Source organism: Bos indicus x Bos taurus, chromosome 2, assembly GCF_003369695.1.
Source record: "Bos indicus x Bos taurus breed Angus x Brahman F1 hybrid chromosome 2, Bos_hybrid_MaternalHap_v2.0, whole genome shotgun sequence".
Lineage (NCBI taxonomy): Eukaryota > Metazoa > Chordata > Mammalia > Artiodactyla > Bovidae > Bos > Bos indicus x Bos taurus.
The window spans coordinates 100916413-100940326 of NC_040077.1; the positions used below are offsets into that span (position 1 = coordinate 100916413).

Here is a 23914-nt window from a genome sequence, read left to right on the forward strand (position 1 = left end):
GGTTAACTAAGGAATACAAAACTCACAGTATTAATAAAAGAAAGCTTCCTGAAGAAAGTGACACCACAGAATGAATGTAATGACAGATATTAGCAAAGTAAAGGAAGGGTAAGGGTTGGAGAAACTGGTAGGAAGGCTCAGAGGCAGGAGGGCATGACTCATCCTAGGGATTACTAACACTTTGCATACGGCTGAGAATGGAAACAGATGAGAAAGTTGTTATCTGATAATATAGGGCTTATTCAAGAGCTAAGGAATTTGAAACCTATCCTGAGAGAGGTAAGAACTGAAAGAGTTAAACGGGAAAGTGACTAACTAGATAATTATTTAGCAAGATGATTTAGGAAGTTGTTGCTACAGGGATGTAGAGATCATGGGTGGCTTCAACTAGGAGAGTAGCAGTGGAAATGGAGAAAACTAGATGGAATGGAGAAAATTTTAGAAAATGTTGCTAGAACTTGTTGATTATCTAGACACAGAATGAGAAAAAGAAAGAGGTTAAGTATTAAGCCCAGGTTTCTGGCCTGGGAAACTTAGTGGATGGCAATGGGATAGAAAAGATGGTGAATTCAGATTGGGGAAGACTATGAGTAATAGTCATGTCTAATAAGTACTGAGATACAGTCTCAAAATCAGGAGAGAGATTTGGGCTTGAGATACAGATATAAGAATCATCGGTTAATAGAAATTAGCTTCTGAAACCATAGAAATAGATGATATCACAAAGGCATAGGTAAAATGTGAAAAAGAGAAGGTCAAAAATGGAACCTGGAAGAACATCAAGATTTTTACACCTGCCCATAGACTAGGGCAAGTGAGATGAGAGTCCCATGCTTAGAGAGCCCTGGGTCTCACTCCTTATGAAGGACTAAGGAATGTGTAGGGCCAAGGGAGTGACTTAGCAGCAACAGCAGCAGGGCCAAGGGAATGTGCCAATCTGGAGCTTACACCCTAGACTACACTCTGGGTGCCCAGCATGCCAGAATTCTTTGTCCAAATGGCCCAGAACTTGCACTGAGAGTTGCAGAGTCCTCTTCACAGTGTTCATTCCCTGAGTACCAACTTTGTTGCTGGTAGGTACACTCTAAGGCCTGAAGAATGGTCAGTACACTACTCTTTATGGGCTGTGAGTCAGGTGGGGCATGAAAAGAATTTGGATGTGCATACCAAATGTCTACACATACATGCATGAGGCCCCTCTGTGGTGCTGTTTAGAATCAAGAGTGGGTTTAAAAGAGGGGACTGACTGCACACCAGGGGGGTTTGCTCTGCTCATGCCTTCAAGTTCTGGTGTGGAACTCTGAAGAATCTGAGAATTCTATTATTTGAACTCAGTCTTCCAGATTAGGAGGTTAGAACACAATAGTTTTTAATTTAAGCCTGATTTATAATATTAAAATAATTAGGTGTATGATTTTGAGGTCTCCGTTAGGACTGTAGAACCATTTGTATAACTGTTAGGGGGAATCCATTAAGAAGATTGAGAAGGAGCAGTCAGAGAAGAAATGCAAGAGAGATCAGTGTCACTGAAATCAAGGAAAGAGAGTGTTTCTAAGGGTATTAACTATTCAGTAGTGAAAATACGCTTCAGTTGCGTAAAATGGTCTGAAAGTCCTCTGGGCTTGGCACTAGAAAGAATAATTTCAGTAGAACATGAGGACAAAAGCCAGGCTGTGTAGGCTGGAGAATGAGTAGAATGAAAAAAAAAAATTATAGAAAGCGATCACAGAGAACTCTTTCAACAATTACATCTTTGAAGAGAAGGAGAAAGTAGGTAGTAGCTGGAAAAAGACCTGGGTTTGATGTTAGCTTTTTTTTTTTTTAATGATGAGAATTTATCACATTGAATGCCAAAAGAAAAATGCCAATAGAAGGGACATGTTAAAAATACATGTGACAAAGGGGGAAAACAATAGCGCAAGTTATTTGAGGGGCTGGGATAGGAGAACTCCAGGGAACAAGAAGAAGCATTAATTAGAAAGAAGGATGCTGCTTTCATCCATGAAAGAAGAGAGCATCCATGTGGGTGCACATATCTTACAGGATTAGTGATAGTTGAAATCATGTCAAATGTTCTTATTTCCTAAGAATCGAGATGTAATATCACCAAGGTGTGAGATACCATATTTTGGGAGAGTAGAGAAAGGTTGAAATGGCCCTATGTGTTGAATATGAGGGAAGACTGTTCAGGGGTGGATAAAAGGAAGGCCGCTATATGGTAGGGATGGAACAATTAGTATTTGAGATCAGTTACTCATTTATTTACAGCGATGCCAATTTAAAAGGCTGAGGGATTTTCTCTAAAATTACTAGCAGCTATGTAGATGTGGAAGAGAGGTTCAGTTGGCTTCATTAGAGGGTAGGCATTTTACTAGTTGAAAGACAGAAGGACAGTAAGACAAGAGAGTCATGGAATCCAAACTGGATAAGAAAAGAGAGGATGAAACAAATACACAGCAAGTTCAAGGATCATTGGCCTGGAGAGCTTGATAAAATCAAAGGAGAGTATTTAACTGAGGAAAGTGATAAAAAGAAATTTATAGTAAGTGAGGAATGATGATATTTCTCATTTCAAAAGGCATCATAGAAAAACTACTATGCAATTGTTTGTTATACAGTTGACCCTTGAACAGCATGGGTTTGAACTGCACAGGTCCACTTATAGGAGGATTTTTCCCAACAGTAAATACCATAGTACTGCATGATCCATGCAGAAAGGTGGATATGGACAACTGTGTGTAAGGAGGGTCATCTGTAAGTCATATGCAAAGTTTCCACTGTATTAAGGCCATTGCCCCAAACCCTGTGTTGTTCAAGGGTCAATTGTGTATTACCACTAGGACAGAATCCAAATAAAGAAAAAAATATCATGAATTTCTAATAAAAAACTAATGTTCTTATTTTAGAATAAAAAAATTTTTTTAATGTATCCCTCTTTTCTAAGGGATGCAATTAAGTCAAATTGAGAGTAGCATCTAAGTCATAGGAAACATGAAAACATTATAAAGATGAGAACTAAAACAGAATAGTAATAAATTTTATATTTTTCCAATGACACAGACATTTAATAGACATCCAGCAAATTAACCAATTTTGTAAAACAGAAGAACTGGCATTTAAAAAAGGTTATTTATAAGCAGGAAGAAAGAGAGACAGAAATAAAAGTGACTCAGGGCCCCAAACAGATCTGAGTATATTCTCAGGGGCTAGTTTTAAACTGTGTGTGCTGCTAAGTCACTTCATTCATGTCCGCCTCTTTGAGACCCTGTGGACCACAGCCCACCAGGCTCCTCTGCCCATGGGATTCTCTAGGCAAGGATACTGGAGTAGGTTGCCATGCCCTCACCCAGGCAATCTTCCTGAGCCAGGGATTGAACCCATGTCTCTTAGGTCTCTTGCATTGGCACGCGGGTTCTTTACCACTAGGGCCACCTGGGAAGCCCTAGTTTTAAACTGACCTAGCATAAACTATGATCTTTGGGCTTCTTTCAATGAACTTTGCCAGTTAACTTCTCCAGCTTGTCTTAAAATTCATATTTTGGTGATTTGTTAGTTCTTCAATTTTAGATTGAAAAGAAATCTCTAAGTGTTTACTGGGACAGAAGAATTTTATCACCCTTCCCCCTTTGAAATAACCAAAGCAAAGGTTTTCTCTCAGTTACTACTCAACCCTCATAAAGATGTTTCACAATATATTTTGACACTGGAATATGAGAATCTGTTTATTTTTTATCTTTCCAATTTTTACTCTATATAAGTCTATAAGAATATATATTATGTATATAAATAATGAAAATTATGTATATTTAATCTGTTATTCATTCAGCTCTTTTTGAAAATAGCTAGATAATTCTGTAACGTCAGAGATAATTTATAGTATATAGATATATACTATATACTATATAATTCTGTAACCTCAGAGATAATTTATAGTATTATAGTATGCAGAATGATGCCAACCCTGAGTGTAACAAAGAATATCTGACGGCTTGGAAATGAAAGTCTAATATATCACACTTAATCTTTTCAGTTTAAAACATAAACTACATGAAAACAAAGATCAAATATGAAACATCTTGAATGCAGATTGCTGAATTACTTATTTTAATGCCAAATTGAAAAAAAATATTTCTCTTCATTCTAGATTAAATACTTGGGGGGGATGCATGCTCAGCTGTGTCTGACTCTTCGTGCAACCCCATGGACTATGGCCCTCCAGGCTCCTCTGTCCATATAGGACTTGCCAGGCAAGAATACTGGAATGGGTTGCCATTTTCTCCTCCAGAGGACTCCTCCCAACCCAGGGATCAAATCTGTATCTCCTGCATCTCCGGCACTGGTAGACAGATTCTTTAAAAGCATTAATTTTGTGGAAAGAAAATGGATTAAAAACCTGGCTAATAACTACAAAGAATAGTTAACAATTCTTTAAGTATTGTTATTTGTTATTACACTTTATGTAAGTACAGGCCATGAGGGCTACTTTGGGCTTCCCTGATAGCTCAGTTGGTAAAGAATCCACCTGCAATGAAGGAGACGCTGGTTGGTTTCCTGGGTTGGGAAGATCCCCTGGAGAAGGGATAGACTACCCACTCCAGTATTCTTGGGCTTCCCTTATGGCTCAGCTGGTAAAGAATCTACCTGCAATGCGGGAGACCTGGGTTCAATCACTGGGTTGGGAAGATCCCCTGGAGAAGGGAAAGGCTCCACTCCAGTATTCTGGCCTGGAGAATTCCATGGATTGTATAGTCCATGGGGTCGCAAAGAACTGGACACGACTGAGCGACTTTCACTTCCTTTATAAAAGGCTTCAATTTGAGATAACAGTGGAGTTCTATCACTCTTTCCTTCATTTCTCTTTCTTAGGCCCACATGCCTAAGGGTATGTAGTGTGTGTGTGTATGTCTGTGTGTAATGTCACACATACTTTGTGTGTAGTATAATGGGGAAAAGAGATGACCATTTATTTCATGAATTGAAACATACCATATATATTCATATATACATGGGAACATGCCTTTGCTCATTAAAATTAGCTTTTACAGAAATAAAATCCTTTGTAATGCTTACCCACAAACTTTTGTGGAGTGGAGCTTTTACGTTTTCCCATATTCCCTGTGAGCTTCTCTATGACAGCAGGTCTCTCAAAAGGCACCAGAGAAATATTGTTGTCCATAATAGGCTCTTGTTCCTTACAATCTTCCATAGGAGGTACTATATAAAACCATACAAAAAATGTAATCTGATAATTTCTTCAACATTTAAAAATATGCAAAGATGGACTTTCCACCTCAACATGTGTTATACAAACATAAAAACTAGCATGCTAGAATAAAAGCAATTAGAAAGAATAACCTCTAATGTTAAAGTATACTTTTAATTTTACACACACACACACACACACACACACAGAACTTGTTTTTATCCAAGTCTCTCTCAGATCAATGACATACACTGTTGCCACTACTGGTGGCCAACATGTTCTTTTTCTCATTTTATTCCTCTGAAAGTGTTTTTTAACACTGATTAAAATCAATACTAACTTTAAGACTGCACTATTCTCAAGGCTTTTGGAGTTTATTTTTCTAAAACAATTTAAGCAAGTCAACTTGTTTCAGACGAAAGCTTATACAGACACACAGAAGAGCAGCATATTTAATCAGTTTTTTTCACCCATGTATTTTCTTGTAGCAGATTTTCTATCTGATGAGCTGAAAGAGCTGTGAGCCCTGTTGGCTGTGGCTACCTACCTGCACAAAGCAGCCTTCATGAAGGAGATCCGATTCTGAACATGTCCGTGCATAGTAAACGGTGACAGCTTTATGATTGTAATTTATTTTAAAAAGAGCTCTTCAGCAGGATAAAAGAATCCATTTCCAAATTGGCATATTTGCTCACTAAACTACTGCTCTAATTCATCTGACATAAACTCTCCTGCGCTGCTCCCTTTTCATCCCATCTGTCTAATTGGCTGTGGGTTAATATACTGGCTCATAGATACTGACATGAGATATTGACATGTATGGTATAGACACAGAACTTAAAAGTTATTTTTGAACAAAAATACTTTCAAAGGATATTTAAACATAGAGTAACACTGGAGACAGACTGCATGTGTGTGCTAAATCACTTCAGTCATGTCTGACTCTTTGTTACCTTATGGACTGGAGAGCACCGCCTGGCTCCTCTGTCCATGAGATTCTCCAGGCAAGAATACTGGAGTGGGTTGCCATGCCTTCCTCAAGGGGATCTTCCCGACCCAGGGACTGAAGTTAAGTCTCTTATGTCTCCCGCATTGGCAAGTGAGTTCTTTACCATTATCACTACCTGGGAAGCCTGATCAGTGGATTAAAACCAACATTTGCAGAAAAGACCATAACTTACTATTTCTTGATTACTGTTACTTTTTAACAATTGAACTTGTGTTAGCACTGTTTGGAAATCTAAAGGTTTCATACCAGGATATCTTGTTCATCATACACTGTAAAATGATTTACAGAATGATAGCTTTACAGTGTGAAATACAATGCATTATCCTTTATAGGGGCAGACACTACAAGTAAGAAGGCAAGAGATTAAAGTTAAGAAAATCCAGTGCACAATTCAGGTGACCTATTTAATAACCAATACAGGTTATAGATTTTGAAGAAATGAAAAATGGCATCAGAAGATGTTTTTGTAATTCTGACCTGCTTAAAGATATCAACATTCAATCTAAGTTTTGGGTTAACCTAGTAATAGGCAGGTGGATGGGCCAGAAAAATTCAATCTTCAATCTCTATTTTAATGACAAGGGATCCTATAATTTTTTAATGTTAATTTGGAAAAATTTCCAAGATGAGACAAACAAAGAAACACTTGTATACTGCTATAATTCATGATATACAAATGCAAAAAGTATGTCCCTAGACATTACTTAAAACATGTCCTCTCTTAGGAACAACTGAATAAGAAAAAAAAAAAAAACTTAAAGCAAAGAATGAATGTCGATAGGAATTCAGGTAAGGGGGTCCAGGAAGATATGGTGGGTATTCATATAATTAGATATAGATTATTGTCAAAATTTTAACTTTTGCTTTAGATGTTGAATTCATGGTCACTTACTACATCATCAAAAAAATAACTATTTAATTGAAATACAGGCCATGAACGGGCCCAAGATGAAAATATGTCATGAACCAAGATCCGAAATAAAATAAGGAAAGAAAAAAATGTTTGTTGTTGTAAATTTTGCTAAAAAACAGCAAAACTGGTTAACAGGGTTTGCCCCAAAATTGAATATACTAATTAGTTTTGAAATGAGTTGTCTAGAACTTGGCAGTTTTGCTCAAGTCTCACCTTGAATTTTCACATTTGCACACATTTAACACTCAAAACGAAACCTGGGTGTGGGAACTGTCCCACACCACATCCACCTCAATTCAGGTGATTTGTCCCAAGTTCAATGAAGCTCATGTGAACTGAAAACAATGACTTTGGCAGAGTTCTGGTCTTACTTCTACTTCACAACAGACTTTTACATATCAAATAATAGTCTTGCTTCTACCATACTGGCAATAATAAAAACAACAGATTCACCCTATATACTAAGTACTTTTTAAAGGCTTTCCATTTGATAATCTAATTAATGCTTTTAACAAGCCCCTGAGACAGGTGCAATTACCATTTCCATTTTACAGATGGGGAAACAAAGACCCAAAGATGTAATTTTCTCACTGTGCTTAAAAAAAATTGTAGTTGATTTACAATGTGTTTTGAATTGAAGTACAGTTCATTTACACTGTGTTTTAAATTGAAGTACAGTTGATTTACAATGTGTTTTTATTTTTTCAAAAAAACTTAATTGAACCATTTTCTCAGTGTTTATATCTAGGTAGAACCTAAGTGGTATGACCCAGAGCAGGGCTCTTAGCCACTATTTGAGTATTGACTTTGTATAAACAAGTTTGAAATACATTTAAGGTTTCCACTGAGAGAAGATCTGATACATTTTATATATTATGTAACTAATCTCAATTATTTGCTTTCATGAATCTGGGTGCAACTCATCAAAATGTTTCCAGATATACATTACTTGAAACACAAAACAAGTTCTCTAGTTAGCAATGTATTAATAGTATTGTGTGACATTCAACTAGGCTAAAAAAATATCAACTTCACTTATTAGAACAAATTTCATAACCAAATATCTTTCTTGACATTATTTTTGAAGTTATAACCAGCATAAAATGTATTTATCCTTGCATTACTTCATTATCTCATCATATTGATAAATCACAAAGATAGAACCATATGAGTGTTTCCAACACTGCTATTTTGCCAAACAATCCACTCAAATTTCAAATTCCAGGAAGACATACTCCGAGAGACCTAGATTAGGTCACATGTCCACATCCCCCAGAAGAGGGTAGGGCGCTTCAACTGACAGTCCCACTGTGCCTTCACCCAATAGGAGAGGACAGCTCTCGAAAGGAAAATGGAAGCTTTGTTAACTACAGGAGAAGAAGGGAAAGTATGATAAAGACAACACATGTCTTCTATTTTGTCACACATTCTCTCCATGTTGAAGAACATAAAAAGAAATTTTTCATTTATCTTGATTATACTCTTGACAACAGTGGACAGTGCCCATACCTGAAATCACTCTTTCCATTTTCCCATCCTCTAGTCACACACAGCTTCATTGAGCTTCTTTTTCCCGCCTTCTTAATGTGTCCTTGTCTTTCTCTAGATGTCTAATTCCATACTTAACTATATAACCTTATAAAACCTGTTACTTTAGATTACTACCTATATAAGGATGGCTTCCACACCTTTATTGCCTACTGAGACTTCTCTTAAGAGCTTGAGATCTATATATTCAACTTCCTTCTAGACAGTTTTACTTGGCTGTCTCTCACAGGTGCATAAAAGATAATTTGTTCAAAAACTGAAATCTCTATTTCCCTCCCTAAACTTTCTCTTATTTTCCTAATTTCCATCTCAGTGAAGAGCACTATCTACATGGTCATCCATACTAGAGACTTGTGGCAAATCCTAGATTTTTGCCCATTCATCCAGTCTCCTCCTCCCTCCTCAGATATGCACTCATGGAGATACCAAATGTCTTAGATGCTACATTTATAGTTTTAAGTGTTCTGAATATTGATGGCTACTAGGCCCAACTCAACCAATCAGGAGACTGTTGCCATGGTCTACCTGGTCCTATCTTGACTCTTCTGATCTCCTGCCCACATTTCTAGCAATGAAATGTAAGCATAATAATATTTTTTAGGATAAAGAATAAAATTCATAAAATTCTTTGCTTAGCACAATAGGTCCTTCACTGTCTCTCTCAGGCCTCATCACCTTCCAATTTTTCTTGCCTTTAACAACTGGGCTCTAATTATACATAAGTACTTGGGGGTCCTTAACCCACCATGCTCCTTTAGATTTCTATTTCTTTATACTTGCTGTTCTCTCCACATGAAACACCCTTTTCTATTTATTTAGCTTGGGCAATCCACTCCAGTGTTCTTGCCGGGAGAATCCCAGGGACGGGGGAGCCTGGTGGGCTGCCGTCTATGGGGTTGCACAGAGTCGGACACAACTGAAGCGACTTAGCAGCAGCAGCAGCAGCTTGCTCTTCTGCCTTTCAAAACTCCACTCAAACATAATTTTCCCTAGAAATTCCTCTTGGACACCCACTGTGACTTAGATACCTGTCCTCTGTGCTCCCATAATGCTTATCACTCAGTGCTGTAACTGTTGGTTGACTGGTCTTTTTCTTCTAATAGTTGATAAGCGACCTCAAGTAGGGACTGCATTTTATTTGACTCTGTCTTCAGATGATGTGAGACAAATAAGAATCAGTGGATGTTTACTAAACAAACATCTTGAAATGCTGTCACTCATTAGAAACCAGTGAAAGCAGCTTACTAGGAAGTTTATATGTTACCAATTAAGCATCCATCCTTGCAATAAAGAAATTCCCTTTACCAAATAATTCAAAACATAGACCTAAGAATATACATTCTTGCTTTAAACTTGGCCATCTTTTTGGTTCACAGTTTCATTTTTGTCTTCAGGCAAGGAGGAAAAGCTAATTACATACTTCGCTTGTTAAAGTTTTTTCTTCAAGCTGAGAAGACTTGAAAAATGAGCATAAAATAACTTTTAAATAAGAAAATCTGCCATAAAATTCAATTCATTTTTATCTTTACTTCTAAAACTGCAAGTCATTAATTTCCTCCTTTTTACCAAACTTGAGAACTTTTGATCCAAACTTGTAAATATATACTTTTCTCCTGCTGCTCCTCTTTATCTTTTCCTTGGCATTCTCACTCCTAGTCTCTCCTCACACTCCAGTCAGGCATCTATCCTATGTTCTACATCAGTGATGCTGTTTCTTAGAAGACATAGATTACCCCAGTGAAATTTAAAAACTGGATTAGCACGTAAAACTCTATCTCTGCATCACAACCTACTATTTTAGTCTCATTTCCTACCATCCCTTGAACTCCAACTGTGTTCAGTATCCAGAAACTTGTTAATGTTTATTTATACCTCTAAGTCTTAGCTTAAGACAACTTCTCATCCTGGGATGTATACTTTTTGTGAATCTGATCTGTGCAATTTTTTCTCATCCTTATGTATGGAGCAAAAACTTCATTTAAGAAACTTCCCTTGATTTCTCTAGAGTTAGGTGACTTTTGCATCTGTGCTTCAGGAGAAGTGTTTATATACCTTTATTAGAGCATTTGCTTCATTTTGTTTATCTTTTATGTATTTCCTACGAGACTACAAATATAAGAACAAAACTATGTCCATGTATCTTTATATTCTCAGAATATTCCATAGAGCTTGGCACACAGCAAGCCCATGATAGGCGCTTTCCTGAATTGAAGTGAAAGAAAGTCTCTTTGACTTCAGACTTCACTAGAAGCCAACATGAGGACGAACATGTTTTGGGAAAGAGAGGCTAGGAAATATAACAATGTCAGTTATGAAAAGGAAAGAATAGTCATTAATTTCAAAGAGCTAATGGGTGACCACAGTGATGGCAATCCCCAGTCTACAGCTAAAAGAAAAGGCAAAATAATAGACCCAGTGTAATAGAATAGTTAGACACTGTGGCTCTGGCAAAAACGAGATACATGCCAAGCTGTGTATATGAGACAGGTTAATGATGATCACTAGTAGCATTTTTATCTATACTGTCTCTCTTATGGCAATTATCAACTCCTACCTCAGACATTACACGTTAACAAAAGGAAGCAGAGGTTAAGGATAATCTCAACTTATTATTGCAACACATTTAGAAAAAGTGCAGCATGAAATAGCAGTCATATAAACTTATATGGTTTATATTGGATGGCTAAAACTCCATCCATTATTGAAGAACAAATATTTGGGTCTATAAATGATACCAAAACCTATGTGCCCGTCCCACACAGACACACACACTCCATCTTGCTTTATCTCCTGCCCTACCCAGTACCCCAGTGTCTTTCCAATTTTCCATACTCTTCCAGTTTCAAACCATCTGTAAAGGCATTTTGCCTGTCAAAGGCTAACCAACCTGGGCAACAGAGGTTGATGCTGAGGCTGCAACTGTTTAGAACTCTTTTTACCCCAGAATACATCTGTTAAAATTTTTTGGCACCACATATTCTATAGCTGATTAATCTCTCAAAAGATAGTTACATGCTGACTATAATTACTTATGTATGCCTTACCTGCCTAGAAAAATATATGGTCTTTAAGGAGAGATTCTATTTCATATACACATGTGTTTGCAACACAGTTTCATAAATAACTGTGAATGGAAAATTAGTTCATAAAACTAATAATCCAGTCAAATATCAAAATCACAATGAAAGAACATTACACAGAAAAATTAGTAGCAGTGCCATAAGGTGTCCTAGAAAACTCTGGCATGCCCCAAGCCTCCATCAGCTACCTTGCCTCAAATCACCTCTAAAAGCAACAATTTGAACAGAAACAATGTGCTCAGTAAATGAAACCTCAAAGGTCTAATTAACGTCACAAGTAACATAACTTTATAGGGGGTGCAATATTTATTTCTTAATATTTAATTACCTGAAATAGTAAAAATAACTATTGGGCTTTCATTGCCCATCCAATCACATTGAATTCTCACACCAAGACTATGAGTAACACAGACACACACCACACAGCCAGACCAGAGTTGCTGGTCCTCCCCAACCAGGGATTCAAACTGTACTCCCTGTGCAGTTTAACCTCACAATTTTAACTTTAATGCTCTGGATCCTATGTTGCCATCATAAGCCCAGTAATGCAAGCTTACAATACCAAGTTTACAAAGACTTAAAACAATTCAAAAATGTTAATTAACAATAATATAAAAACAAAAGGACTCAGTCACAATAATGACAGAATTAATAACATAAATGACCTTCAATACAAATAAACTTTTCAATTATTCAATGTAACAAAATAGTAACTGAAAAAATTTCTGATTCATCAAAAAGTAATCACTAGCTGTCCAATAAACACAATTCCACAGTTCCACAATCTCCCATAAATAATCCTTGAGCTGTCTGGAAATACAAAAGAGATGCTTATATAAAAGTGACTATAAGATTTCTCAACTGTACTAATTAATACTGACCAAATCTTTCCTAAATGAAAGATATAAATGTATCAGTAAGTTACCATTTTTGTATATGCTTATATGAATAATAAAATCAATCATTATAAAAATATAATTTGTAGGACCAAAGAGATGCTCCAAATCTAAAGAATTAAAATTCATAACACTTTGTGAGGCTGATTGACTAACATTACTTTTTAGTTATAGAGAGTTTTTTAAAGATTTTTTTGATGTGGGCCATTTTAAAAATCTTTATGAACTTGTTACAATATTTTTCTGTTTTCTGTTTTGTTTTTGGCCTAGAGAAATGTGGGATCTTAGCTCCCCGACCAGGGATTGAAACTGCAGTCCCTGTATTGGAAGACAAAGTTCTAATCACTGGATCACCAGGGAAGAATTTGGTAACAGAGAATGATTAGTTGAATAAACCTGAGGGACTGCTTGCCTACTTGTTATTGTGTATTGTGGAGGTCCAGATGTTTTGTTTGGGTTTTGATTTTTGTGGAGGGCAGTGGTCCCTAATTTTGGTCTAGATTGTTTGCCATACTTGCAGAAAGCAAAATCAGTAACTTCCAAGATAAACCACAAGACAAACTGGAGACATTTTCAATTATATCACCGATTACTTACCTAAGAGACATGTAAATATACAAGTAACCAATTACTTATTTTAGAAAACCTATAGACTTACATGAAACCATCTTGAACTATTTGATGCAGTGACTGAAAAAGACCAAACAGTACTGTCCTTTGGTGTATTCAAGGCCATCTGCCATTATGATATTAATTCAAACACAGGCTATCAGAAATAAACTGGGTGTATCGTCAAAACTCAATATAGCTTGTTTGCAAAGTGTCCCAAAGCTTGACTAATTTCAAGCACTTAAGAAGGAAATCCCATACAAAGTGAGTATGATCTACAATTGCTCTAAAACAGAGTAAAACTTTACCTTCATGCTGAAGGGTAGACAGAACTGTTTAACCCATAATAAAGGACCAAAGCAGCAGGGGAGAATGAAAGCGGGGAACGCCATGCTACCCACCATGGTGACTCATGACCTGCCCGGCAGCCTCCATGCTGACATTCTGGAGATAGTTGTGGCAGCGCTCCTTGTGCTCCTCCAGCGAGCTGCGCTGCTTGTAGCTCCGTCCACAGTAGTTGCACTTGTGAGGCTTACCCACTGTGAAGAGAACTCAGGATTAGTGCGCTGTCGGGTCTCAGTCCAGAGCAAAATTACCAGCTAACTTTTGATAGTCTGGAGGAAGCAGTTATATACTTTTCAGACTTAAATCTCTTCCTCCTCCACACTCCGATTTAGGTGACTAAAGATAATAAACTTCTACCAAGATTAAGCGACAGCAAGCAAAGGCAGAGTGTACCTTTGGCGACAGGGGAAATACTGAATCAAAATCGTGCTGTCTCCTACATCAGGAGAGGCTGATGATCAGTCTTCAAAGTACCAGACTCTTAACATTTACACAATTCTCAAAGCTTTGACTCATTCAAAAGACAAATTATGAGTGTCCTAGATACATGATGAGAATTATTTTTATTTATTCAGGTTAAGGATAGAGGATTTTACTGAGGGAAACTAAAATGCAACAACTCGAAATGTCATTGACTAATGAAAAGGTTATTCACCAATACCAAGAAGACTAGAAAGAACTCAAAGGATGAGAAAAAATACAGATAAAAGGACAGTTTCTCTTTTCTTTCCACCTTGGTAATAACTATTCACACATGCAAAACTATGCAGCACAACAGTTTATTCTCCCACCGCAGTGCTGTTCTTACATTACCAAGAATGTAGGTGCTTTAAGTTAAGGTTATTAACAATAACCACTGAAGCCTAACATATTTAGTTATACAACGATAGTGATACTTAATTATGTATTTCACATTCAGGAAGTGAATTACTTTCTAATAGCCATATCTCATGATACTGGTAAATTACTTCAGTGTTTACATTAAAGAAAAAAACTTTAAAAATTTAAGAAGAAAAAAAAAAACACATTTAGGGAAAGAGGTGTGTTTTAATGTATGACTATTCACAAGGGTATCACAAAATACTTTGATTTTTTGTTTTGAATGGATGCAGAAAATCCATAAAACACCAGGGCGTCTGTTGGCAGAGCCCTTGGTAAAGCACACAGTGAATCAGGCGAGCTGCGCTCATTAGACTCCCTTAGGAATCATTTTTTTTCGCCCAGAGAACAGACAGACAACTCTTTTTCATGGTCCAAGAAAGCATCCCTAATTCCAGGTCCTTTACAAACCCATGCTATTATACTGGTCATAAACAAACTGAAATACTTTAACAAGACAAGGTATTCACAGCTACATAAAATTTCACTACACTGATTTAAGAAACCAAACAAACCTTTAGATTGTATTTGAGGGCCATATAAACTCATATCAGTTATTTCACAGTCACAATTTTTTCTAAACTGTCTCAAAAAACAAAACTATCTAAGGCAGGATTAGTCATTTCTAAAAATACCAGGCAAAGTAACATCTATTCATCAGAACCAAGAATTTCTGGGAAGTGAACACCAGGTAGCTTTGTATATCATGAAGTGTTGTGGCACTGTGAGAGACAGCATTAGGAAATACAAGAAATACTTTAGTCAAAAACATTAGTGTAAATGATATAAATATATTTATAGGTAATTGCATTCCAAGACATGTGGCTTGGGGCTACATATGACAAAAATCTTTGATGAATTTGCTTTGAACAAGTCTATTGAGCAATTAATACTTAAGCATATACACTGTATTTAATAGCCCACTATAAACTAGTTCCACCAGCTCTGTCTACCCCTTTGTAATCCTGTTGTATTGTGTCCTATGATACCTATGTTTTACTGTGAACATATCCTCTGATAATTTCTTCCTCTTATTTCTCTAAGCAACTTGACACCTTTTTAACTTAATTAAAACATAGTTCCAGTCCACTCGCCTTGGCTCACAACTCTTTATAAACACCCAACTCCCCAGATAAGGAAAAAGAGACAGTATACATTTTAACCTTCTCATTGTAGAACTCTATCCCATCAGCTTCTCTTACTTTGTTATCAATTTGTGTAAAAACATCACTCGCTTTTTCATCCCATCCTTGTTCTCTGTGAGTGTAACAGGTATTTGAGTAAACCGCTCTCCATTTCCCCAAATCTTCATCTGCATTCCATTCCAGCAATCCACATATTAGGTCTCAGGCTGGACTTTCACATCTTGTGTAAGTATTCTATATCCAAGAAATTTGGATATACTTCTCTCAGGTGATACATCTTTACAGAAAGCCTACCTTGTACCAACCCTGGGATGAGATTGGAATGTAAAGTGGAGAGAAAATTGTCATGGTGCCTACCTTCATGAAAACAACAGTCTACCGAGGAAGACAGACATTAAAGAAATATACAAGCAATACATTACAAATTGTAGACTCTATGGATCTAAAGAACGGTAAGCTAGTATAATATGGGTACCCTGATTTAGTTTGAGAAGATTGGCCGGGAAGGTCTGCCTGAGGTTGAACATTTAGGCTGATAGCTGAAGAAAAAACAGAAGTTAGATAATGGGGATGGGCAGAGGGCAGAGGAGAGACAGTGTTTCCGGGAACTGCCATCATCTCTATTTACTCTCATGTTCTTAGCTCCTTCAAAGTCTAGATTGTGTTCCTGCTACTCTTTTTTGAAAATTGTTTCAAACATTACCAACAGTCCCTGCCAAATCCTATGGCTCTTCTATCCCTACAAGATCATTTCTTGTCAGTTCTTTGATATTTCTTTTTCTCTTTCTTTCAGTTTTATGGAGATATAATTGACAGACAATACTGCGTAAGTTTAAAGGGTACAGCAGAATGATCCAACTTACATACATCATGAAATGATTACAATAGGCTTAGTGGACACCCATATTTCCTAAAAATCAAGGTCATGAAAATATTTATACATAGGGAGTTTAACTGTATAATAGTTATCAACTCTATGAGTTAAAATGTATAACATAGGTATATACACAGAAAAGGACCACTCTTTTGCTACTTTTCTTTTTACAAATATTATTATTTACACAGTCTCACTATCTGAAACAGCTTCATTTAGTATTGCTGAAACTTTTTTTTTAAAGTCATCCATAGTCTCTGATGTGCTAGTAGATTTTAATCATTCCTGCTGCTGCTGCTAAGTCGCTTCAGTCGTGTCCAACTCTGTGCGACCCCAAAGACGGCAGCCCACCAGGCTCCTCCGTCCCTGGGATTCTCCAGGCAAGAACACTGGAGTGGGTTGCCATTTCCTTCTCCAATGCAGGAAATTGAAAAGTGAAAGTGAAGTTGCTCAGTCGTGTCCGACTCTTAGCGACCCCATGGACTGCAGCCTACCAGGCTCCTCCGCCCATGGGATTTTCCAGGCAAGAGTACTGGAGTGGGTTGCCACTGCCTTCTCCGTTAATCATTCCTAAATCTTCCTAATTCCTTGAACTATCAAAATTTCACTAGTCTTGAATCTTCTGATTTTAGCTTCTGGCATCAGTTTTTGGGTCCTCACTCCCTGGCTTCTCAACCTTCTCCTGCCTGACAAATATATAAGAACCTATGGGTTTTGATCTTAGAACAGTAGTCTCCCACTTTTCCCTCTTAAGCCTTCATTTCTATGAAATATCCAAATCAAGTCCTGAATAATTTCCCCCTGTTTGGAAGCTTTTATTTGTCACAAATATTTTAAAAGTGATCACGGTCATGGGAAGGTATGACCAAGGACATAGTTTCCCCTCTGTGCTCTCACAGCACTCTGTCCACATCACTTTTGATAATTGCATTGTAATTATCCATTTGATCTCTGCTTCTCTTATCCAAACAACAAGCTCTGTCATGAAGACAGAGGTTGTGTTTTACTCAATTTGGAATTATAGTGGAGGTGCAATGGTAAAGAATCTGTCTGCCAATGCAGGAGACGCTGGTTCAATCCCTGGGTCAGGAAGATCCCCTGCAGGAGGAAGCGGGAACCCACTCCAGTCTCCTTGCCTGGGAAATACCATGGCCAGAGAAGTATGGAGGGCTACAGTCCATGGGTCACAAAGAGACACACACGACTGAGCACAGAAGCAGCAGCATGTCTTGTATTATTAAACATAAGAGGTGCTCAGTATGTATTTGCTGAATAACTGCATTTTGGATTCTTCCTTTCAAATACCTTTGTAGCATGGCCTCATGCATATTTCTCTGCAATCTAAGATTCAATATATCCAACATTATCTTCTTCTACGAAATTACTTCTTTGTTCCGACTGGTCTTTTGTGCAAGAATTACCACTGTTTTAATAAACCGGACTCATGACAAGGAACCACTACTGCTGCCTCCTACCTCATTTCTCACATCCAAACTATTATTCAAGTTTACCCCTCCCTTTTCACTCTCTGAACCAATATCTGAGTAAAAGTCTTCATTATCATGAACCCAAGTGAGCTTAATAAGACTTCAAAGCAGGTCTTCTCTTTCCTTGTGTATTATTTACTCCCCTCCTCAACAACATTATTGAACAAAGTCCACAGCCCTGTACCTGGCATCAGCATCCTACTCTGGTCCCAAAGGAAACATTCCATCTTCTATCCCAGGATCCAGCCCAGATTACCCTGTATCTTTACACTTCTGAGTCTTAGTTCTTTCTGGAATGGCTTCATACAACTTCTACCTCTTGAAATCCTACTCACCCTTTGAATCTCCCTAACCATGTTCTGTCCATAAGCAATCTTTCTCACTAAAGAACTGTAACTGTACACACTTGGGAAACTTAAAACATTCTGTCTTGAGTTATATGTGGTTACATTCGCCTCATGAACACTGGTTTGTACTGCAGGGGCCCATTTATACGTGATATTTTTTTTCTGTATATATATACACTACAGTGCCACAGAGTTCCCTGGTGGGTCAGTGGTAAAGAATCTGCCTACCAATGCAGGAGACAAAGGTTCGATCCCTGGGTCAGGAAGAAGGAAAGAAATTGCAACCTGGAGCAGGAAATGGCAACCCATTCCAGCAGTCTTCCCTGGGAAATCCCATGGACAGAGGAGCCTGGTGGTCTACAGTCCTGATTGTTAAAGAGTCGGATATGACTGAGCAACTAAAGCAACAACATTACCACACAATCTGAAGTGGGCTGATTCCACAAATACGGAACCCTGGATATGCAGCACTGACGTAAAGTTATAGGTAGATTTTCCACTGCAAGGGAGGGGGGGGTTGGTTCTCCTAACCCCTGTGTTAAGAATTGAGTTTCTTGAGAAATTGAAATAGTGTCTTATATCTTTGCAACCTCAAAGAGTTTAGTAAGATGATTTGTTCAAGAGCAAGGACTACTAAGTGGTGTTTTCATGAATGACGTCATTTCCTAACTTGTTAAATATTTTCCTCTCACTGGTTTTTGCTGCATCTTTTACTAATTTTAAAAGCAATGCATCTACATAGAAAATTTTAAAAGTTACCAAAAAAATATTCATAATTACATCATTTCCAGATAGGTATCTTAAACATTTTTATATTATCCTACTGTAATTTTTAAACATGAACAAATATATTATGTTATGAAACTGGGTTATTTTATATATTGTATCATACAATCTATTTATGTAACTGAAAAATACATCTTGAACATTTCCCCATGTTATAAATAATATTTTTATTGCTCCCACTAGGTAACAATTTATTCCCCAGATTCTAGAATTATATGTTGATTTAGTTTGCCTTAGCATCCTTAGTCCTTTTCTTATTTAATAATTTTTTTTTCCTTTTTACAAGTTATTATGCCCATACTTAAGAAAATAAAGTAGTTCTACAAGGCACTTAAAAAGTCTTCCTCTTACCCCACCCCCATCTAATAACAATCTATTTCTTTGTCTTTTCTCTTTAGAATTTCTATTTATTTGATATTAGACCTTTCAGACTGATTCTTGAAATATCTTTTCTCTTTGTATTAACTATCCTTTTAACATTTTAACTTAAAAAAAATTCCTCCATTTTTCTTTGAATCCTACTGGGAAGTATTTTCTGTCTAACATAAATGTCTAGGAGTTCCTCCCTTTTTCTTAAAAATAGTATTGTTTACTTCATGGATATAACAACATTTATCTGAGCAAAATATTTTCATTTTAAAAAAGTTCTTTTTTATATTGTCTATTTTCTCTGGCTTTTCCCCTTTTTATATGGGTATCTGTATTTGAGCCTTTCCTTAAGTGTCTTGTGCCTTAAAGTTTATTGTCCATTCATATTTATTCAGTTCAGTTCAGTCGCTCAGTCGTGTCCAACTCTTTGCAATCCATGAATTGCAGCACGCCAGGCTTCCCTGTCCATCACCATCTCCCGGAGTTCACCCAAACTCATGTCCATCGAGTCGGTGATGCCATCCAGCCATCTCATCCTCTGTCGTCCCCTTCTCCTCCTGCCCCCAATCCCTCCCAGCCTCAGAGTCTTTTCCAATGAGTCAACTCTTCGCATGAGGTGGCCAAAGTACTGGAGTATCAGCTTTAGCATCAGTCCTTCCAAGGAAATCCGAGGGCTGATCTCCTTCAGAATGGAATGGTTGGATCTCCTTGCAGTCCAAGGGACTCACAAGAGTCTTCTCCAACACCACAGCTCAAAAGCATCAATTCTTCGGTGCTCAGCCTTCTTCACAGTCCAACTCCCACATCCATACATGACCACTGGAAAAACCATAGCCTTGACTAGACGGACCTTTGTTGGCAAAGTAATGTCTGCCTCAGATATGCAGATGACACCACCCTTATGGCAGAGAGTGAAGAGGAACTAAAAAGCCTCTTGATGAAAGTGAAAGAGGAGAGTGAAAAAGCTGGCTTAAAGCTCAACATTCAGAAAACAAAGATCGTGGCATCTGGTCCCATCACTTCATGGGAAATAGATGGGGAAACAGTGGAAACAGTGTCAGACTTTATTGTTTGGGGCTCCAAAATCACTGCAGATGGTGACTGCAGCCATGAAACTAAAAGATGCTTACTCCTTGGAAGGAAAGTTATGACCAACCTAGATAGCATATTCAAAAGGAGAGACATTACTTTACCAACAAAAGTCCATCTAGTCAAGCCTATGTTTTTTCCAGTGGTCATGTACAGATGTGAAAGTTGGACTGTGAAGAAAGCTGAGCGCCAAAGAATTGATGCTTTTAAACTGTGGTGTTGGAGAAGACTCTTGAGAGTCCTTTGGACTGCAAGGAGATCCAACCAGTCCATTCTGAAGGAGATAAGCCCTGGGATTTCTTTGGAAGGAATGATGCTAAAGCTGAAACTCCAGTACTTTGGCCACCTCATGCGAAGAGTTGACTCATTGGAAAAGACTCTGAGGCTGGGAGGGATTGGGGGCAGGAGGAGAAGGGGACGACAGAGGATGAGATGGCTGGATGGCATCACAGACTCGATGGATGTGAGTCTGAGTGAACTCTGGGAGTTGGTGATGGACACAGAGGCCTGGCGTGCTGCGATTCACTGGGTCACAGAGTCGGACACGACTGAACTGAACTGAATGTCTCTGCTTTTCAATATGCTATCTAGGTTGGTCATAACTTTTCTTCCAAGGAGTAATCATCTTTTAATTTCATGGCTGCAGTCACCATTTGCAGTGATTTTGGAGCCCCCCAAAATAAAGTCTGACACTGTTTCCTCTGTTTCCCCATCTATTTCCCATGAAGTGATGGGACAAGATGCCATGATCTTCATTTTCTGAATGTTGAGCTTTAAACCAACTTTTTCACTCTCCTCTTTCACTTTCATCAAGAGGCTTTTTAGTTCCTCTTCACTTTCTGCCATAAGGGTGGTGTCATCTGCATATCTGAGGGTATTGAGATTTCTCCCAGCAATCTTGATTCCAGCTTGTGCTTCTTCCAGCCTAGCGTTTCTCATGATGTACTCTGCATAAAAGTTAAATAAGCAGGGTGACAATATACAGCCTTGACATACTCCTTTTCCTATTTGGAACCAGTCTGTTGTTCCATGTCCAGTTCTAACTGTTGCTTCCTGACCTGCATATAGGTTTCTCAAGAGGCAGGTCAGGTGGTCTGGTATTCCCATGTCTTTCAGAATTTTTCACAGTTTATTGTGATCCACACAGTCAAAGGCTTTGGAATAGTCAATAAAGCTGAAATAGATATTTTTCTGGAACTCTCTTGCTTTTTTGATGATCCAGCGGATGTTTGCAATTTGATCTCTGGTTCCTCTGCCTTTTCTAAAACCAGCTTGAACATCTGGAAGTTCACGGTTCATGTATGGCTAAAGCCTGGCTTGGATCATATTTATTAGTGAGGTACAGAAAAGCTAACTGGAAGTCCGGGAAACACAGGTGAGGTTTGTGAACTATTGTAGAGTGACCAAGTAACAAAGCAATCTTTTTATTGTCACCCCTAAAAATAAATATCCATGTATTTTCTCTAGAACCTTTCAATGCCCTTTGAGAAAATGCCTCTGATTTCCAGCTCCTGCGGGGTTGGGTTGGGGGGGTGTTGGGGGACGGGGTGATATGAAGCTAGATGGTATTTCGGAAGTAAGGCAAGATATGGGGCCAAGAATCTAAATGTACAATTGCAGTCTTTTACATAATCTTCCTGCTTTAAGTTTGCTTTACCCCTGTGCTTAGTACTTAGTCACTTAGTCATCTCCGACTCTTCGTGATCCCATGGACTATAGCCCGCCAGGCTCCTCTGTTCATGGGGATTCTCCAGGCAAAAATACTGGAGTGGGTTACATGCCCTCCTCCAGGGGATCTTCCCAACCCAGGAAGAAACCCAGGTCTCCCGCATTGCAGGCGTATTTTTTAACATCTGAGCCACCAGGGAAGCCCAAGAATACTGGAGTGGGTTAGCTATCCCTTCTTCAGGGGAACTTCCTGACCCCAGAATCAAACCAGGGTCTCTTGCATTACTGGTGGATTCTTTACCAGCTGAGCTACCAGGGAAGAATTTTTCCCTACTCTCTACCCTTCCTGGAGTCCCTAAGGTAGAACCTTTCCAATTTAATATCTTCAAAAAATAAATGCTATTTTCTTACAGTTGGTTGAATGTAGTGAGAGAGAGTGGCTCTGTGGCCTGTTTTGTATTCAGATTTTGAAATCCTTTTATATTTAATCCAGAGTTTCATCCCTACCATTAACAGTCCTGTTTCTTCAAAGTTCAGAGATTTTTCAGGATTCTGAAGCATCAGATGGCTTGCTACTCATCTTTTATTCCCTTCTATAATCACTCAAAGTTCCAGAGCTTCTGGAACTCCCTCTGTCTTCTTTCCAGCTTCCCCTCGGCTATTATTCAATCCTTTCCATTGTCTTTGATCTTATGAGTTTATACCTCAATAAATGTCTACTGTGATTTCAGTAGAGATTAAAGAGTAAAGACAGATGTAGCTTGTCATTTCATCATGTTTTGACAGCAATAGACAATATCACCTTTAATTCTGGAATCCTATGGCTCTGGAAGAAAGTGCCATAATTCTCTATTTTGATAAATAGAAGCATGACATGATAGTAATGCTTAGCCTCCAAAAAGTAATCACGTATTTGTAAGACAAAGGAATATGTGGAAATGTAAAACTTCTTCCTCTATTCTATTCTAATCTGCTATTTATTTAACTGTTATAAAACAAGATTCTCTTCCCATATTCAAACATTATCATTTGCAATGATTCTCAAAGTATGAACTGCATGCCACCTTATATTAGAATGACCTGGACTGCTCTTAAAATGCAGATGTTTGGGTACCATTCAGTTCGGTTCAGTCGCTCAGTCATGTCTGACTCTTTGAGACCCCATGAACCACAGCACACCAGGCCTCTCTGTCCATCACCAACTGCTAAGTTTACCCAAACTCATGTCCATTGAGTCGGTGATATCATTCAACTATCTCATCCTCTGTCGTCCCCTTCTCCTCCTGCCCTCAATCTTTCTCAGCATCAGGGTCTTTCCCAATGAGTCAGTTCTTCGCATCAGGTGGCAAAAGTATTGGAGTTTCAGCTTCAGCATCAGTCCTACCAATGAACACCCAGGACTGATCTCCTTTAGGATGGACTGGTTGGATCTCCTTGTACTCCAAGGGACTCTCAAGAGTCTTCTCCAACACCACAGTTCAAAAGCATCAATTCTTTGGCACTCAGCTTTCTTTACAGTCCAACTCTCACATCCATAAATGACTACTGGAAAAACCATAGCTTTGACTAAACAGACCTTTGTTGGCAAAGTAATATCTCTGCTTTTTAATATGCTGTCTAGATTGGTCATGGAGAGGGCAATGGCACCCCACTCCAGTATTCTTGCC

The 23914-nt window shown here is 38.1% G+C and overlaps 1 protein-coding gene across 10 annotated transcripts in view; it reads right to left on the reverse strand.

Annotated features, from left to right (window-relative positions):
- The window catches only part of IKZF2 (IKAROS family zinc finger 2), a 185871-nt gene that overhangs the window by 9841 nt on the left and 152116 nt on the right, over positions 1-23914 (reverse strand). For all 10 annotated transcript variants that reach the window (XM_027566714.1, XM_027566696.1, XM_027566655.1 and 7 more), the window contains 2 exons: positions 13660-13797; positions 5071-5214 (listed from right to left, as the gene is read on the reverse strand). In XM_027566714.1, the coding sequence (XP_027422515.1) occupies positions 5071-5214; positions 13660-13797 (282 nt within the window). The remainder of the gene's footprint in view (positions 1-5070; positions 5215-13659; positions 13798-23914) is intronic.